Consider the following 18382-nt stretch of genomic DNA (forward strand, 5'->3'; position numbering starts at 1 on the left):
ATTTGAATAGGTTTCTGCACCACCAAGGCCATGCTTAAAATAACAAAATAAAGAGTATCATACCAGAACTCTAGAATATCACAAGCATCTCTGTGCTTCAGTTGCTAAAATATTTTTAGTTTTAGTCCCACCAATGGAATTTAGAAACGTTTCTACAGTTTGAATTCTTTCCAAGTAGGAATAGCATTTGTTTGCTTTGTGGAATAGCTTTTGTTAAAGAACTAGCAAATGAAAATTTGTTCACCCATCTTTTCTGTCATATACTAAGCACCTACTATGTGCCAGAAACATGCACTGGGTACACTGTGGGGGGAACCAAACAGTTCCTTCCTAACAAGCAGGAGGCAGATGCTATGGAAAAGCAAATAGCTAATGACCCCAGTTTCTGGTGTGGTACAAGTCAGGAGGAAAAGAAGGTAGGCTGATGTGTCAGCAGGTGACTGGAGCAGAGGCGAGGGCCTCCCTGAGCCAGCGTGTCTGGAAAGCCACACGGAGAAGGCAGACTTGGGATGGAAGGAACACACAAGGGACAGCTACAGGAAGACTAGAAGGAAGAGCATTTCTGGTGGAGGGAGACTCTGGCTGCAGAGGCAGAGCTCAGGAGGCTGTGAGCTGCAGTGAGGGGACAACGGAGGGTGGGAGGTGTGAGAGAACCCCTCCTTCCTTGTAGGCAGGCAGGGATCAGTGCCATTTCCTCCCCCACTCTGCATCTGTCCTGCCCCCCACAACACCACACTGGGTTCTGGGGCACACTGCCTGCTTTTGAGGAGCCTGGAGCTCAGAGACAAGTGTGTCCACACCATGGAAGGCAGAGGTGAAGAGGGGTTCATGTGCAAGGGCGAGCACATTCCAGTAGAAGGAAAATCCAGCAGGTAGGAGGATGCGGGATGTCAGGGAAGTGCCTCAGCGATGCTGACCTTTGAGCTGGCTCCTGAATAAGAGGACAAGGGGCAAGGGCACCCCAAACAGAAGGCCTGTATTGGCAAAGCAAGGAAAACACTGGGAAAGACTGCGCTGCCCAGTTGAAGCCTGGGCTATGGGGAGGTAGGAGAGTGGTGTGGGCTGTGCACAATCCTAAGAGCTCTGATCGTGATACTAGAGAGCGTGGGCTTGTCAGGAAGAGAGGGGAAACAACTGCTTTGGTTTTAGAAGATATCTGTGACAGCAGCAGGGAAGGGTGAATTGGATGAACAAACAGCTAGGAACAGGGAGATCAAGTTTGTTAGCTGTTGCAACAGTCCAGACAGAAAGGAGGGGCAGAACTGGAACCACAGCAATGGAAGAGAAATAGAGTCCTCTGGCTTACAGGTGCCAGGAGAGAGAGAACAAACAAGGGCAAGACTTAAGAGTGAATCCAGCATAAATCTATATGGCACTTGAGTCTGACCTGCATGGGAGTTCTGCTGTGTCTTCCTAATTCCTTTTTCTTTATTGGCTCCTTTATTAAAGCTTGCACTTTATGCTGAAAGATTTACTACTCTTTCTCCTTCCCCCTTCTCCTTCCAGGAGGGTTATCTATTAATCCAAATGCTGACAATCATCCATTTCCATTACAAAAATAGCCCTACACTACACCAGGACGAGCATTTAAATAGAACCTGAGAAGCAAATGATTCTTCCCACTCTCTGCCATGCATGTTTATTGCAAAGTTCACTGCATTTTATGTTAATGGAATTTAGTGTCAAAAACAATGGACATCAAATTAAGATTTAAAAAAATTAAGACAATATATACTGAGCATCCTATCTTACTCATTTCTTCATTGGATCAGTAGCTAGCAGCAAGCACAGTGATAGGTACTGGAGGAAAAATGCGTAAGATTCCATCTTGGGCAGGGGGATTGAATTCTAGCAGGAGAGGTAGGCATTTGATACAGCGGTTAAGCTGCCACTTGGAACAACCACATCCCATATTGGAGGGGCTGGATTTGAGTCTTGGCTCTGCTCCCAACTCCAGACTCCTGTTAATGCACACTTTGGGAGGCAGCAAGTGATGGTTCAAGACCTTGGGTCCCTGCCATCCATGTGGGAGACCTGGATTGAGTTCCTGTCTCCTGTGCGTTCGTTGAGTCAATCAGTGAATGAGAGGTCATTCTCTCTGGCTTTCAGCCTCTCAAATAAAATAAGCAAATGAAAATGAAAAATAAATTCTAACAGGCGACATTAGATGCATACATAACAGTGATGTAAGCTGATCTACGGTATGTTCCATAAAGAAACCATAAGCTATCAAGAATCTAAGAAGCAGCGGTTACTTCTGGTTGGTGCGATTCTGGTGGCTGAGGATATCTGAGCTGATGCTTGTTCAGAAAGTATTTCGAGAGGGGAAGATTTCATCAAGATGGGAGCTGGGGAGATGTGAAGCACAGAGTGAGTGTGCAGTGTGGCTGGAGCACAAGTCGTGCGTAAGCAATCACCCAGAGTGCAGCCTGGAGGGGCTGAGGGCTCAGTGCCCTGCTGAGCGTGCAGTGGATGGGGCAGAGCAGACCAAAGGCGGACGTTAGCAGGGACTGCAATGAGAGGGGGATTTAAGGCGATTCATCTTAGCGGTGGTAGATAAGACAGATTAGATTGCAGAGAGATTGGAAACCAGTTAGAGGCTATTGAAATAGTCTAGGGCAGCAGTAATGAGAGTCTGAAATAAGAATGGATGCCAGGGAATAAAAAATGAAAGGGTGGACTCGGGGTCTTTGCAAAGGATGTCAAGTCAGTTCTTCCAGAAGCAAGAGAAGGTGATGCAGGCTGTTTGTTCCCCACTGTTACACCGCGTTCGCTGTTTTTGAAGAAAGATAACATTTTCATTACATAACTGAAGAATGTAACAGGGTCACCACTGTACTGAGCTGTTCTCTGGGTGCTTAAAAGTTTGCTAATTAACTCTTCCATGAATGCTACTTAATTTTCCTTCTAATTTCTAAGTAAGAATTTTATTCGAAAAAGTAACATATACAAAGTAAAATCCCCAACAGTACGGAGTGGGATATGAAAGGAAAACTCCTCTCTTGTCCAAAAGCCTCTGTCCCATACTCTATGCAGTGACTTTCTCAGGTGTTACTAAAAACTCAATGCATTTAAAATCCCGTCCTTGGTCTTTGGATCCAGTACGTACTCGTTCTGCCTTTTGGTTCTTTTTTCCATCTCTCTTTTCATGAAGTTTTTCTTAGTATAGGGATTCTCAGTCTCATCCCCATTGAAGTTTAGCTGGATCATCCTGCACTGAGAGGGGCCTTCCTGTGTGCTGCACATGTTTTGCAGTATCCTTGGCCTCCACCACTAGGAACTAGGAGCATTCCCTATAAAGGTCTCCAGATATTACCGAATCCTCCCAGGTGGAGTGGGGTGTGTGTGGGGGGAGGCAGCTGGGGGGCAACTGTCCCTGTTGAGAACCATTTGTCTAATAAAATATTTCTATCAGTCTTCGTGTTACTAAATTCAGCTGTTATGTCTTTCTCCTTAAAGACTGTATGTTCTTTTGGCTCAGGCTTGATGTCACGGTCAATTCTACAGCTGTGTTACATAGTACTTTGCTCACACTACCTCACAAACAATTGTTAATGAAAGATGTAGATGTAGCATGGAAGATAACTAATCTTAAATAAGTAAACACCATTAGATCCTCATTAAAGTACAGAGTACATTGCATGAAAATAATTCTCCTGGGCATTTTGAAGGCTATTAAGAGTTCCAAACACTTTAATCACCAATATTTTGTTATTATTTGGAGATGCAAAAAACTAGATGTGTGAAAAAGATACCAAACATATAAAGCAGAGAATAGGGGACCCAAATAAACAATGCAGAAATAAATGCTATAGACTATAAAGGAAGCGAAGAGGAGTGTTTTACAGTTGTGACAATTAAGAGTTTTTGATTGGGGCCAGTGCTACGGCATAGCAGGTGAAGGCACTGCCTGCGGTGCCAGCATCTCATATGGGTGTTTAAGCCTTGACTGCTCCATTTACAACCCAACTCCCTGCTAATGCACCTGGGAAAGCAGCTGAAGATAGCCCAAGTACTTGGGCCTCTGCAACCATGTGGGAGACATGGATGGAGTTCTGGGCTCCTGGCTCCTGGCTTTGGCTTGGCCCAGCTCTGGCTGTTTTCTGTCATTTGGAGAGTGACCCAGTGGATGGAAGATCTCTCTCTCTCTCTCTCTCTCTCTCATTCTCTCTCTATCCCTCCCTCCCTCCCTCCTTCTCTCCCTCTGCCTCTCCTTCCCTGAAACTCTGTCTTCCAAAAAAAAAAAATCTTTATAAAAAGTTTTTGAATGATTTTTAAATGTGTATGGGGGCATGGGAAGGAGAAAGAGAAGGGATGTGTTGGTTGGAGTACTAGCACATTGGGACAACCGAGACTCTGGCAAAACTAATAAATGAAGATTCAAAGGTTGGGCTGGTGCTATGGCCTGAAGCACTGGCATCCCATATGGGCGCCGGTTTGAGACCCGGCTGCTCCACTTCCAATCTAGCTCTCTGCTGTGGCCTAGGAAAGCAGTAGAAAATGTCTCAAATCCTTGGGCCTCTGTGCCCTCGTGGGAAACCTGGAGGAAGCTCCTGGCTCCTGGCTTCGGATCAGCGCAGCTCCTGCTGTTGAGGCCAATTGGGGAGTGAACCATCGGATGGAAGACCTCTCTCTCTCCCTCTCTCTCTCTCTCTCTCTCTCTCGCTGTGTAACTCTGACTTTCAAATAAATAAATAAGTAAATAAATAAATAATAAAAGGATCAAAGGAGTCCCACTGAAATCTTGACAGGTTTGCTTTAGATTTTCCATCAAGTGATCCTGAAGACCTCAAATGTGTGATGTTTGAGATTGGCAAATCCTGGATTTCCTACTGATGTTTTATGCAGGCAAATGTTTCCAGAAATGTAATGTGTAAGATGGGCCGGAAGAGACCTGCTCTCTTCTTCCTCCCATCCATTTTATCCTTCAGTGAACATTTCCTGGGTGCCAACTATGTGTCAGCTCTAGGCCAGGGGTTGGGAATGCAACTGTGAGCAGGGCACTGAGAAGGATTCAGTCCCCATGGCGGTTTCATCACATGAACACATAGAGATTCTAGTATCATTTCAAATCCCAAACCATCTGCACTCATAATGTATATTTCTGCTTTACTGTCTCTGTGCATAGCAAAGGCAATTAAATGTTACCGCATAATCCTTCCAAAGATGTCAGAAATTATAAGCTACACTGACTACAAGAACTGATCTGCCACTGCAGTGCAACTCCCTCAGGAGTGGAGGCTGCAGCTATTCACTTTGTGCAACAGAAATGCCTGGATGTTTGGGTGACACAGTGAGGGATCGCCAATCAACTGCAGAGAGAGTCAATTTAAGAAAGCAGAACGTAATTACCCAGTTGGAATTTGGCCAGTATCGTCAGACAGATTCTCTGGGTTCCTCAGGAAAAGAGCTTTAGAGTTGTAAATTATATGGTGACTCAGCCATGGATATATTTCTGATTCAGGTGCAAAGATACCATATGACCTTTTAAGTTTCTACCAGTCCTGCCTTATTGACAGCCCCACTGAAGGGTTCAGAGCCCTAAGGGACTGAATATGAGCCATGAAAACATTTACTCAGGGAAGACTCATTTCTCTTGTGTGGACAGGAACATTTATATAGCAGACATTCAGAAAAGCTCTATTAGTGCTTAGGGCTATAAGCTCTCTGGATGAGGACTTGAAGTTCTGATACAAAATACATCAGGATCAACTTATTGCTGGAAGCTTAGAAAACAGTTTGCGCAATCTTGAATCTGGGAGGGCAAAGGTTTTTTGATCACAAATTCCTCTTGAAAATTTCTTGAAAAATATGACTTCTCTCCTCTCCTCTCCTCTCCTCTCCTCTCCTCTCCTCTCCTCTCCTCTCCTCTCCTCTCCTCCCCTCCCCTCCCCATCCCTCCTCTCTCCTCCCTACCCCTCCTCTCCCCTCCCCACCCCTCCACTCCTCTCCCCTCCCCTCCCCATGTCTCTCTCTCTGTGTCTCTCTGTCTTCTCTTCTGTCTCTCTCTGTGTGTCTGTCTGTCTGACTGTGTGCCCTGAGAGACAGCACACAGGCATGCACACTTATGGGCATTTTCAGGGGTGGGGCATCAGTTTCCCTGAATTCAATCCATGGGCCTTCACACTCCAGGTTTAGAAGCAACCTACCTTCCTTCCTTCCTTCCTTCCTTCCTTCCTTCCTTCCTTCCTTCCTCCCCCCCTCACCTCTCCCCTCCCCTTCCCTTCCCTTCCCTTCCCTTCTCTTCCCTTCCCTTCCCTTCCCTTCCCTTTCTTCTAATATTTTATTTATTTATTTGAGAGGCAGAGTTACAGACAGGGAGAGGGAGAGACAGAGAGAAAGGTCTTCCATCTGTTGGTTCACTCCCCAGATGGCTGCAACGGCTGGAGCTGTGCCAATCTGAAGCCAGGAGCCAGGTGCTTCTTCCTGGTCCCCCACGTGGGTGCAGGGGCCCAAGCACAGGGGCCATCTTCCACTGCTTTCCCAGGCCACAGCAGAGAGCTGGATTGGAAGAGGAGCAGCCGGGACTAGAACTGGTGCTCATATGGGATGCCGCACTGCAGGTGGAGGATTAACCTACTGCGCCACAGCGCTGGCCCCAGAAGTTGTATTTCTAAAGATTGCTGCTGCAGGAAAGGAAAAGTAAAATCTCTCCTTTAACAGGTGAACTGCTAAGGAAACTTCCATCACCTCATGGCTGTCCAGCTAGATAACTGGACTTGATGAGTTCTATATTTACAGGCCTTATTGGCTGAGTTTCTTTTATCTTAATACATACCTCTCTCATCAAAAAACGTGTTCTATTTTATTTTCCGTCATCTATTTAAATGACAAAATATAACCATTATATAAGTTTATTTTACTAATCCTTAAGTTCTCTGATGCTTTTTTTATTGATGAATTTCTTGGGGTCAGCAGTTTAAAAATACTTTCTAAAGCATTTTGTACACTCTAAATACTTTACCAACATTCTGTGATTCTTTACTGTGAGCAAATTAGAATATCCAAATCAATAACTCCTCAGAACAGTTACCTTGGAATTTTTTTTCATGAAATGACTTGTCAATGAATGACAATGTGAACACACCAGCTAATCCCTAATCCACAGGATACTAAATTAGTTTACATTACACAAACTAAATAGCATAATGTAAAATAAGAGGCAATAAACATTTGTTGGGGAAATGAATAAATGGGCAAATGCAAACAAATCCTTGTTAATCAAAGAATAACAATTTTTCTATCTGAAATATGACTTATGAACATGTAATTGTACATATTTATAGAGTACAGTGTAGTATTTCAACACATGTATATAGTGTGTACTCATCAAGTCATTGCAATTAGCATCTTCTGTCCTTGGGACATATAAAACACATGACTCAACACTCCAATATGTCAATTATACTTTGACGTTGCTTTTTCAAAACAGTTTTTTTTGTGTGTGTGTGCTATTTTCCTGTGAGGTAGAGAGAGTCAGAGAGGAGAGACAGCATGCTACCACTGCTAGTTCACTCGGCAAATTCACATAATAGCTGGGACTGGGTCAAGCTAAAGCCAGGAACTGAGAACTCAATCCAGGTCTTTTTTTTTTTTTTGACAGGCAGAGTGGACAGTGAGAGAGAGAGACAGAGAGAAAGGTCTTCCTTTGCTGTTGGTTCACCCTCCAATGGACGCCACGGCCGGCATGCTGTGGCCAGTGCACTGCGCTGATCCGAAGGCAGGAGCCAGGTGCTTCTCCTGGTCTCCCATGCGGGTGCAGGGCCCAAGGACTTGGGCCATCCTCCACTGCACTCCCGGGCCACAGCAGAGAGCTGGCCTGGAAGAGGGGCAACTGGGACAGAATCCGGCGCCCCGACCGGGACTAGAACCCGGTGTGCCGGCGCCGCTAGGCAGAGGATTAGCCTATTGAGCCACAGCGCCGGCCACAATCCAGGTGTTCTACATGGGTGGCAGGGTTCCATCACTTGAGCTGGCACTGCCGTCTCCTAGGGTAGGCATTAGTGGGAGGCTTGCCAGAAAGTGGAGCCTGGTTCTGAATCTAGGCTCTTCAATGTGGGACATGGCTATCTTAAAAGCTAGGCTATGTGGCTGGTACTGTGGCTTAGTGGTTAAAGCCACTGCTTGTGGTGCCAACATCCCATATAGGCACCAGTTTGAGTCTTGGCTGCTCCACTTCTGATTTAGCTCTCTGTTATGGCCTGGGTAGGCAATGGAGGATGGCCCAAGTCCTTGGGCCCCCGCACCTGAAAGAAGCTCCTGGCTCCTGGCTCCTGGCTTCAGATCGGTGCAGCCCCCACTGTTGCAGCCATCTGGTGAGTGAACCAGCAGATGGAGGACCTCTCTCTTCTGTCTTTCTATCTCTCTCTGTTTCTGCCTCTCTGTAACTCTGCCTTTCAAATAAAAGAACCTTAAAAAAAAAAAAGAGAGAGAGAGAGAGAAACTAGGCTAAAAGGCTGCTGCCAAACCACCATTTTCCATCATAGACTTAGTGAACTGTTTACATCATCATGTCGGTTTTCTTTATTCTTTTAAAAAGTGTTTAGTTTTCATATCAGGCACTCAATTATGCTCTCCTCTTTCCTTCTCTTCTGATTTATTACAATGGCACATATTGGTATATTCCATCAACCCACTTATTGATTATCTAGTCTCTAAGCATCGTGTCTGATGGAATGAAAAGTTCAGTGATGTATAGGACAGGTCTCTGGAGAACATAATCTACTATCAAAGATAAGGAATGGATCAGAAAACATAAATTGGATGTTAAGACTGTATTTATAGTTTTGCTCATAGAAGTAAAATCTATTTCTGGTTAGATTTATTTGACAATTGGTAACTATGTTGTAGCTCAGAAGCCCGCAGTAAATAGAGAATTTAACATCATCATTTTAAGATTTTATTGGATAAAATTTTTAAAATTGGTATCCATTTCTTACCAGACAGGGATGTCAAATTTGCATTTTTGATGAAAACTTCAGTTACTCCAAGGGACTTCAAAATGTCTTTTAAATCAATCTCCTGTTCCACTGTGAACCTGGAGAACATGTAGGGGGAAAGGTGTTTAGTTATTGCATCCTGTTACCTGGGACAGGAGTAAAATGATAAATAATGTTGGATTTATAGATGGTAAATTATGCCAAATCTGGCTTTTGACTACAAGGAGCACTTGATTATGCTCTTAAAAACAAGGACCATCAAAGAGAATGACATACCTGAGTAAGATTTAGATTCGTAAGTAGGAAAATATATAGTATACGCACAAAGCCATAATGTATGATAGAACAAATGGATTTTGAGATCAGGATTCATTAGCATAGTACTATGTAAAGTCGTAAATGAGTGGTTCTGTAATCTTGTGACCCAGTAAATAACCTAAGAAACACTGTTTCTTTTAATATGGTAATGACTAATCACACACTTACCCATGTATTTCATTTTCTTCTTAGTGTCCTAGTCACATGCTGCAGCTCACCCTCTACTCCCCCATGGACAAGATTAATAAGAGCCAAGTTCTGCTGTACAATTAATATGTTCAGAGGTCAACTCATGCAACCCAAAGAGTGGAAACACAAAATGTATTTCACTAAAAAATACATTTCCATGGTTATAGTAACTCGAGACTGTTCTCATGATATCACAGAAGAACAATTAATCAATGGAAATGTGTTAAATATTACATCGTAAAAACTATGGGGGCCAGCGCTGTGGCACAGTGGGTTAATGCCCTGGCCAGAAGTGCCAGCATCCCATATGGGCACTGGTTCTAGTCTCAGCTGCTCCTCTTCTGATCCAGCTCTCCGCTATGGCCTGGGTGGGATAGCAATAGAAGATGGCCCAAGTCCTTGGACCCCTGCACCCCCGTGGGAGACCCGCAAGAAGCACCTGGCTCCTGGCTTTGGATCAGCACAGCTCCAGTCATTGTAGCCATCTGGGGAATGACCCAGCGGATAGAAGACCTCTCTCTCTATCTCTACTTCTCTCTGTAACTCTGTATTTCAGATAAATAAAATAAATCTTAAAAAAAAACAACCTATGTGTCATTATAATGATAGTAGATTGTTTTAAATGAAAGAATAATATGTATTTGGTTTTTGTTATAATAGACCTAATGACTTATGAATAAATGTGTATAACTTTCATAAAAAGAAATAAAGCATTATTTAAAAATTAAGTGAAAACAAGTACAGTGGTCATCAACAAAATATTAACATTAGAAAATGGCTTTCAGAGCAAGTCTCATTGGTCCTCATGTGGAATTTCCCCCACACCAATGAACTGCATTGCCAGTCTTTCTAGTGAAAGACATGCACCAATCACACATACTTGCATTAACAAACACATTTTTTAAAAGCAAGGGTTGTTTCTGGAAAAGTGAAAACAACTGGATTGATGCAAATGTTTCCCTTTTTCTAAAATGTCATTGCCTGATCGATACAGAGAATAAATACAAAGTTTTAGGTAACACATTGTTTCCTTAAAATAGCTTAGTCTGTGTTAGTCACTAAATGATAAAATAGTATCATTTCTGGTTTCCTCTTCTCTAAGATTCATTTTCTGATCAATATAGAGCATAAATATGAAGTTTTAGGTAATACATTGTGTCCTTAAAAGAGCAAAGTCTGTGTTAGTCACTAAATGATAAAACAGTATCATTTCTGAAGGTTGCTTTAAGAAGGAGAAGGAAATGATGCTGTAAACAAGATACAGACACCAAGAGGAATAATCAGGGGAAAACAATCAGGCCCATGTTTATGGAAAAATAAGAACAAAAGAAAATTATGTGCTTATCAAACATTCATTTAAGTATTGAATTTTATCCTTTAACTTAGACTTAACATTGTTCATTTTGTTTTTTACCAAAAGCAGACATTATTGTGAAAGCAGAATTATTCTATGATACACACCTCAAAAGGAAAGGAGTAGGAAAGCATAGGATGCCCTAGCAGATACATTTGATGAGTTTAGGGGTGTGTGTGTGTGTGTGTGTGTCGCTATTTGTTTATTTGTTGAATGCTTCTATGAGGGTTACTGTGTACCAGGCATTGTTCTGAGAGTATAAAAATAGATTAAATATATCCATAGTCTTTTGCGCATATACCATTATTACCCTTGGATAACAAAAGAAAGTGAGTGGCACAAGGATGACATAAAGCAACCAAGGTCAGACAGCTGATAAACGGCAGAGCAGATATGTATCCAGGTATACCCCGATCCATCAAAAATTGCCAAGTGAAGGAAAATATCAGTAGAGGATTATTTTTACTTCCTGAAAGCAAGTTGTTTTTATTTACTTGAAAGGCAGAGAGAGGTAAACAGAGAGACAAAGATCTTCTATCAGATGTTTCACTCCCCAAATGCCCACAACATCTGGGGCTGAGCTGGGAGCCTAGAATTCAGTCTGTCTCCCACTTGTGTGTCAGGGACCAAAGTATTTGAGCCATCCCTGGTCTCTCCCACGATATGCACTAGCAGGAGGTTGGAATTGGGAGCAGAGCTAGGACTCAAACAGAGGCCCTCCAGATACGGGACGCAGGTATCCCAGACAATATCTTAATGCTATGCCAAATGCCTCCCACAAGCTCCTTAATTTCAGAGTCTCCGTTTTGGCTTGTGGAAAATGGCCATGACAATACCTACTTCAGAGCATTGTTGGAAGGATTTAATAAGATTTGCAAAAGTCTTAGGACTTACGTGCTGGCATGTAAGAGGAATGCATTGAAGAGCATACTAATATTATATTCCAGCTGTGTATGTCACATTATTATGGATATTAAGAGGTATATGTGCATTCTTGTGAAAACAAGTAATTTGGTTAAATAGCTGTATTAATTTCTGCTCCCTTAACCATAAATTAGTCAAGTGAAGCATCTTATTTATTTCAATATTTACAGTACCTGGCATAGGAAAGCCTATAGATTGAAATGAAATAAAACCTAGTTGTGCATAAGATTCTTTTGTCCAATAGTGAAAATAGGATGTAAATAATCACTGTTTCTCCATACATTGTCTTTTTTTCTTACTAAACTTTTAGAAAATCACTGTTCTTCAATTATTCTCTTTCCTCTCAGTATAGACTAATATTGAAACAATCATTATAATCTCCCTTATATTGAGTGTTTGCTATGTTTCAGATAGTGAGAAAATAGCTAGGCTACTGAAGACCAAACTGATCCTTACAAACTTGCCCTAATCACACAGGTAACAGGTGGTAGAATGAGGAGATGAGTGAAGGTCTTTCTGACTGCAAATAATGGTTTCTAAAAATAAAATAACGTTACAAGCAGATTTTACATTTACTGAATGAAAAAATAAAAGGCCAAAGCAAGCCTTATTAAGGTTGTTTTGATAAAGACATAAAACATAATTGTACATTTACAACTTTCTTTCAAGTTGAAGAGGTATGGAGAGTCAGAAGCATGGACAATGATAGACATATAAAGCCAAGTGTTGGAAAAAGCAAACATAATCTGCATAGAAGATAATATAATTTATAAACAATTAAGAAGCTCATCAATTTTCATAAAAAAATCTAATGAGAACTGTTCCTATTATTGAACAAATCCAAATGATTTATCATTTGCTTTCTTTTACAATCATGAAACTAAATTCTTTAAATAAATATCCATTTCAAAGCAACAGAATGGTTTCTGATTACAAACTGAAAAACTACTCCACATCCTTTGATTTCCAACACTCTGATCACAAATGACAAACCTGAGACCATAAAAGTGAGACAGTGGTACAGCAAGGTACATCTGCATTCAAACTGTATAGGGCTTGCGCTGTGGCACAGTAGGTTAAGCCTCCACTGTCAGCATCCCATGTGGGCACCAGTTCATGTCCCAGCTGCTCTTCTTCTGATCCAGCTCTCTGCTAATGGGCTGGGAAAGCAGTGGAACATAGCCCAAGAGCTTGGGCCCTTGCACCCACGTGGAAGACCTGGAAGAAGCTCCTGGCTCCTGGCTTCAGATCAGCTCAGCTCCAGCTGGCTGTTGCGGCCATTTGGGGAGTGAACCAACAGATGGAAGACCTCTCTCTCTGTCTTTCCCTCTCTCTGTAATTCTGTCTCTCAAATAAATAAATATTTTAAAAATATTTTAAATAAATATTTTTAAATAAATAAAAAGAATATATGATATTGAGTTTAGAAACATTTTCTTATACCTAAGTTATCTCAGCAAATACTAAAAAGAGTATGTAATGAAAAGGACACAATTCAAGAAAGTCAGGTTTTTGGAAAATCTATTTGGAGAAAAACGTAAAGAAAGCTACCTATAAAATGAACACAGAATAAAAACTAGGACTTCAAATGTATACTGAACAATCAATGCAATGATAGGTAACAATTATTTTTCTGATTACTCCATGGTAAGTAGTATTTTCTAAAGTGCCTTTTAGATATTTTACATTTATATTTTATATAACAGAAGAGTTATTTTTGCTTCCATTGATAAACTGGAAGAAGACCTGGGAATCCTACTTAAATTTTAAAGATGTCCAAATGTGTATGAACCTTGTGATATTTCACTGGATTTGGTAATATGACATGGGTATAGCAATTATTGAACAGATTTCTGCATTTTGGATAAAAATATAAGTTCAATTCAATGCAGTATCCTATTCTTGTAGGTTTTGTTTTCAGAGGAAAATATAGAAAAATACAGAAGTAATTGCTACTTCTGGATCCACCCCCACCTCTGCCTCCCTGTCCCCCTGCCAATAACCTATACCTCTTATAAAGCTGCTTGTATTGTATAAACTCTGGAATAATAAAGAGTAAAAGCACCTGTCATTCAGGACAAGAATGTGGTCAAATTACAGAAAAGTAAAGTTGCATTTTCATAGTAATATCTCTGTATGAATGAAACTATACAAACCATTGAAGACTGACAGTTGAGTAAACCTAGAATTTAGATATTAGAAAAAAATCTGGCCGGCGCCGCGGCTCACTAGGCTAATCCTCCGCCTTGTGGCGCCGGCACACAGGGTTCTAGTCCCGGTCGGGGCGCCAGATTCTGTCCTGGTTACCCCTCTTCCAGGCCAGCTCTCTGCTGTGGCCAGGGAGTGCAGTGGAGGATGGCCCAAGTGCTTGGGCCCTGCACCCCATGGGAGACCAGGAGAAGCACCTGGCTCCTGCCATCGGATCAGCGCGGTGCACCGGTCGCAGCGCGCCAGCCGCGGTGGCCATTGGAGGGTGAACCAACGGCAAAAAGGAAGACCTTTCTCTCTGTCTCTCTCTCTCACTGTCCACTCTGCCTGTCCAAAAAAAAAAAAAAAAAAAAAAAACTTTCACCTTTGCTAAAACTGGGTCACATCAGTTATCACCTTCATTCAACAGTCAGTGAATCTTAATGCTGTAAAATGGAGCGGGTAGATAGTTTCCCCCTGATTCTTATAACACGTATGCATTTAAAAACAGCCAATCTGTTAAAAAGGGAAGCCACATTTATTTGATCTGGCTTTTTAGCCTCCCTGTATATGCATTAGCTACGCGGAAGGAGAGTTCATAGGACTCCTGGAAAAATGGATACATGGTAATTAGCTGTGCCTAGTTTAGTAACAGGCATTAATATGAGCAAGTGAGCTAAATATTCCATAATTGAAGAGTATCTCTTAGAAAATGAAAATTTAATTTTCTTCTGCTGCCACATTCAATTTCTCAATGGACAGGACCTGGAGGCCACATTTTCTAGTGAATATGGTTGAATTAGAATATATGATACTTATTAAACATTCAATTATAACTACCTCAGCTAAAATTCTCTGACATAACTTTGCATCCTAACAGAGCTGGAGCATTTGTAGTTACTGCACTTAACTCATGGACACTGTATTTTATTACTCATAGGATCAAAATAAATCCTTTATAAAATGCAAAGAAAAATATAAAATGAATGATAGAAAAAAATCACCAGAGTAAATGACCTCTTTTACAAGTTTAGACCTGATTTGGATAATAATTTACATTTGATTATTAATGTTCAAAAGTAAATTGCCCTTTGGAATTAAGATAGATCATTTATATATTAAACATGTAAAAGCTAATTGTCACTCAGCTCATTAGGTATTCATCAGTTACTTCTCTTTGAGAATAGACTTTAGTGGAATCATTCTACATCTATGTTTTATCATGGAAAGATTTGCATGTTAAATATCTTAGTCTAAAAGAAAAAAATCAATCATCTGGTTTGAGTACCTTGATTTTTCTATGTAGACTAAGAAAAATATGGCTACATATTGATTATATTTTGTGACCATATAATATATAACAATGCTATGTAATGAATATTCAACATAGGATAATGTTATCTTGTGAATATACTACATAATATGATATCATATATTCTGAATATATAACATATTTTAATTTTCTAGACAAAAATTATCTATAGTTCCAAACATATCTCCTTAATTAACATAAGCAAACTATGAGTTAAGTTTTTGGAAAAATAAATATCTAGATAAGATTTCCTTTTAAATGATAATTCCTAAAATTAGAATAAATATGAATAGGTTTAGGAGTTTTTAATAATTCAGCTTTAATATCAATGTCTTATCACCTTTATATGCTCATCTTAATTAATCTTATTTGAAAAATTTTCTTAGAATGGAAAGAATACTGGAACTGTACTTCCACACACACACACACACACACACACGTTATCTGTTAACTGATGTGTTTTGGTTTCCAACCTAAGATGTACACATTTATAAACATGTTGTATGTGTTTCCTATTTGTATGCCGTATGTGGGTCTCCTGTGTGACCTGAAGGTATTCAAGGACAGGATGAATTCCTTCAGCTGGATTTCATTCTGAGCACAGTTATAATGTCCCTTGTTACAGGGGAGAGAGCCAGCTCTGCCCTAGAAGAACTTACAGCAGGCAAATGAGACCCACCAGAAGGTAAGGTCATTGTGGGCTGGTAGTAGGTCATAACAGGAGGAACAGAAGTGAAGCTACACCGAGGGCCAGCTGCTCCACTGAGCAGTGCACAGAAGGTTTCCTAGAAGAAGTGGTGCAGACTTGCACCCTGGAAGCACAGGGACGATATTTGGCAAAGAAATGTGAGGAGGGTATTTAAGGCCAAAACAAGAGCATAAATGGTAACTCAGAAGCATTAAAAGAGCATTATGTATGTGGTATAACCACAAGTACATGAACAGAACATGCTACAAAAAGCCTGATGTGGTGGGTGGCCAGAATTACAGGATGGTAGCCAAGACATTAAAGGTTTTGCATGAATTTTATTCTTTCAGACATGGGTAAGATTTTGGGCAGAATGGGTTATTCCTGCTTATTTATGGTTGCATCTCAGCACTGCAGACAGTGGTTTGCCTGCAGTTCTTGCAATAACATCATAGCTAGTTTTATCTTCAGGTACTATCAGCTATAAATATTAACAAAATACACATGATGGTCACTGCAAATGATAGCCTGAGGCAATCAACTGAAAAACTCCCTAAAGCAAGGCTAAGAGCATTGAATCATATCTTTGGCAAGACCCTGAGAGTATGAAAGAATACTACAAAAACACATGTACACAAAGAAGAAGATAACAAAAGACTTCAAATGTGAACGCAGTGGCAAAAGCTTTTTCAGGTCAGACCTTCACCGATAGCCCATCCTCTGCGCTGTGGGAGGGGGTCTCACCTGGGCAGATATACTTCCACTTTTTGCTTCTTCACAGAGTTTGCCCACTCATCAATCAGCTGTGGTTTGACTAAGGGTTCCAGGGAGGCCAATGGAACTTCTTGTCTGGACAGCACCAACATCATGCTTATCTCCTCTCCCTCATACGGTATTTCTAGGACTTGGTAGATTCCACCAGCTTCATTGGAGCCATCACTAAATTCCCCTAAAAAGAAAAGAAAAACCATAAATGGCCATATCAAAGCTTTTAAAATATATTTAAATTTGTTATAATCTTTTTTCAAAACAGTGAATAGAATGAAAAAAATTCAGGCATCTGAGAAAAAGAAGGTTTATTCGAAAATAGGCCCTGAAATTCAAATGAATTCTCAGCACCACATTTTATTTTAGAATCCCCAGAATTACTTCACATTTGTTCTAGCCTGTTCTCTGGACTTACTCTTTATTTTCAAATGAGATAATTCAATATATTTGTAGGATATCATTAGAAACAATGAGAAGTCCTAGAAAAATAAAGCCCCATCTCCATGTTAGTTGTAAATCACATTTACCAACATCAACCCTATCTCTAGAGAGAAAAAATTTGACTATGTATTACCTGGTACACTATGATCATCACAACTACAAGTCTTGAGGCCAAAACTGCACAGCCAAAACAAGATCTAGGCATTGTACAATATCTAGTGCATATGATGATTAAGATCTCCAAATTAGGTAATAAGATAAACTAGGTAACTGGGTTTGTGAGTTATAAATTTAGCTAAATTAACTAGGCTTGTTTTTTAAAAATTAAATCTTTAGGACCAGCACTTTGGTGTAGCTGGTAAAGCCACTGCCTGTGAGGCCAGCATCCCATATGGGCACCAGTTCATGTCCACTTCTAATCAGCACCCTGCTAATTCTCCTGGAAAAGCAGCAGAAGATGGCCCAAGTGTTGGGCCCCTGCTGCCCATGTGGGAGACCCAGATGAAGCTCCTGTATCCTGGCTTCCACCTGGCTCAGCCCTGGCTGTTGTGCCCATTTAGGGAGTGAACCAGTGGATGGAAGATCTCTCTCTCTCTCCTTCCTCCTCTGTAACTCTTTCAAATAAATAAATCAATCTTTTTAAAGGTCTTTAAAATAAATTGTATGTCACTACTTTAAAATTTCCCTGATTAAAAAGAAATAAGTATAATGTTTTTGTTATGAATATTTTCCTATGGCTGATCGGGTTCTTCAGACATCACACTAAACACTTTGCTTTTTTTTTTTTTTTTTTTTTGACAGGCAGAGTGGACAGTGAGAGAGAGAGAGAGAGAAAGGTCTTCTTTACGGTTGGTTGACCCTCCAATGGCCGCCACGGCAGGCGTGCTGCGGCCGGGGCATCATGCTGATCAGAAACCAGTAGCCAGGTGCTTCTCCTGGTCTCCCATGGGGTGCAGGACCCAAGCACTTGGGCCATCCTCTTCTGCACTCCTGGGCCACAGCAGAGAGCTGGCCTGGAAGAGGAGCAACTGGGACAGAATCCAGTGCCCGACCGGGACTAGAACCCAGTGTGCTGGCGCTGCAGGCAGAGGATTAACCTATTGAGCCACAGCGCCAGCTGCAATATCTATTTTTAAACACTGTTTTAAAACTTACAGATATTCAAGTTGCCTCAAAGTAGCATAAAGTTCCTACATTTTGTCTCTAAATAGTTTGTACTCACAGTTCTTTCAGTTTTTCTAGTAAGAATAATGAAAATACTT

General features: G+C 41.0%; 1 protein-coding gene across 1 annotated transcript in view; it reads right to left on the reverse strand.

Annotated features, from left to right (window-relative positions):
- The window catches only part of SERPINI1 (serpin family I member 1), a 95720-nt gene that overhangs the window by 11598 nt on the left and 65740 nt on the right, over positions 1-18382 (reverse strand). The window contains exons 5-6 of the mRNA XM_062178062.1: positions 16656-16860; positions 8940-9037 (exon numbers count right to left, since the gene is read on the reverse strand). Coding sequence (XP_062034046.1) covers positions 8940-9037; positions 16656-16860 — 303 coding nt within the window. The remainder of the gene's footprint in view (positions 1-8939; positions 9038-16655; positions 16861-18382) is intronic.

Source organism: Lepus europaeus, chromosome 2, assembly GCF_033115175.1.
Source record: "Lepus europaeus isolate LE1 chromosome 2, mLepTim1.pri, whole genome shotgun sequence".
Classification (NCBI taxonomy): domain Eukaryota; kingdom Metazoa; phylum Chordata; class Mammalia; order Lagomorpha; family Leporidae; genus Lepus; species Lepus europaeus.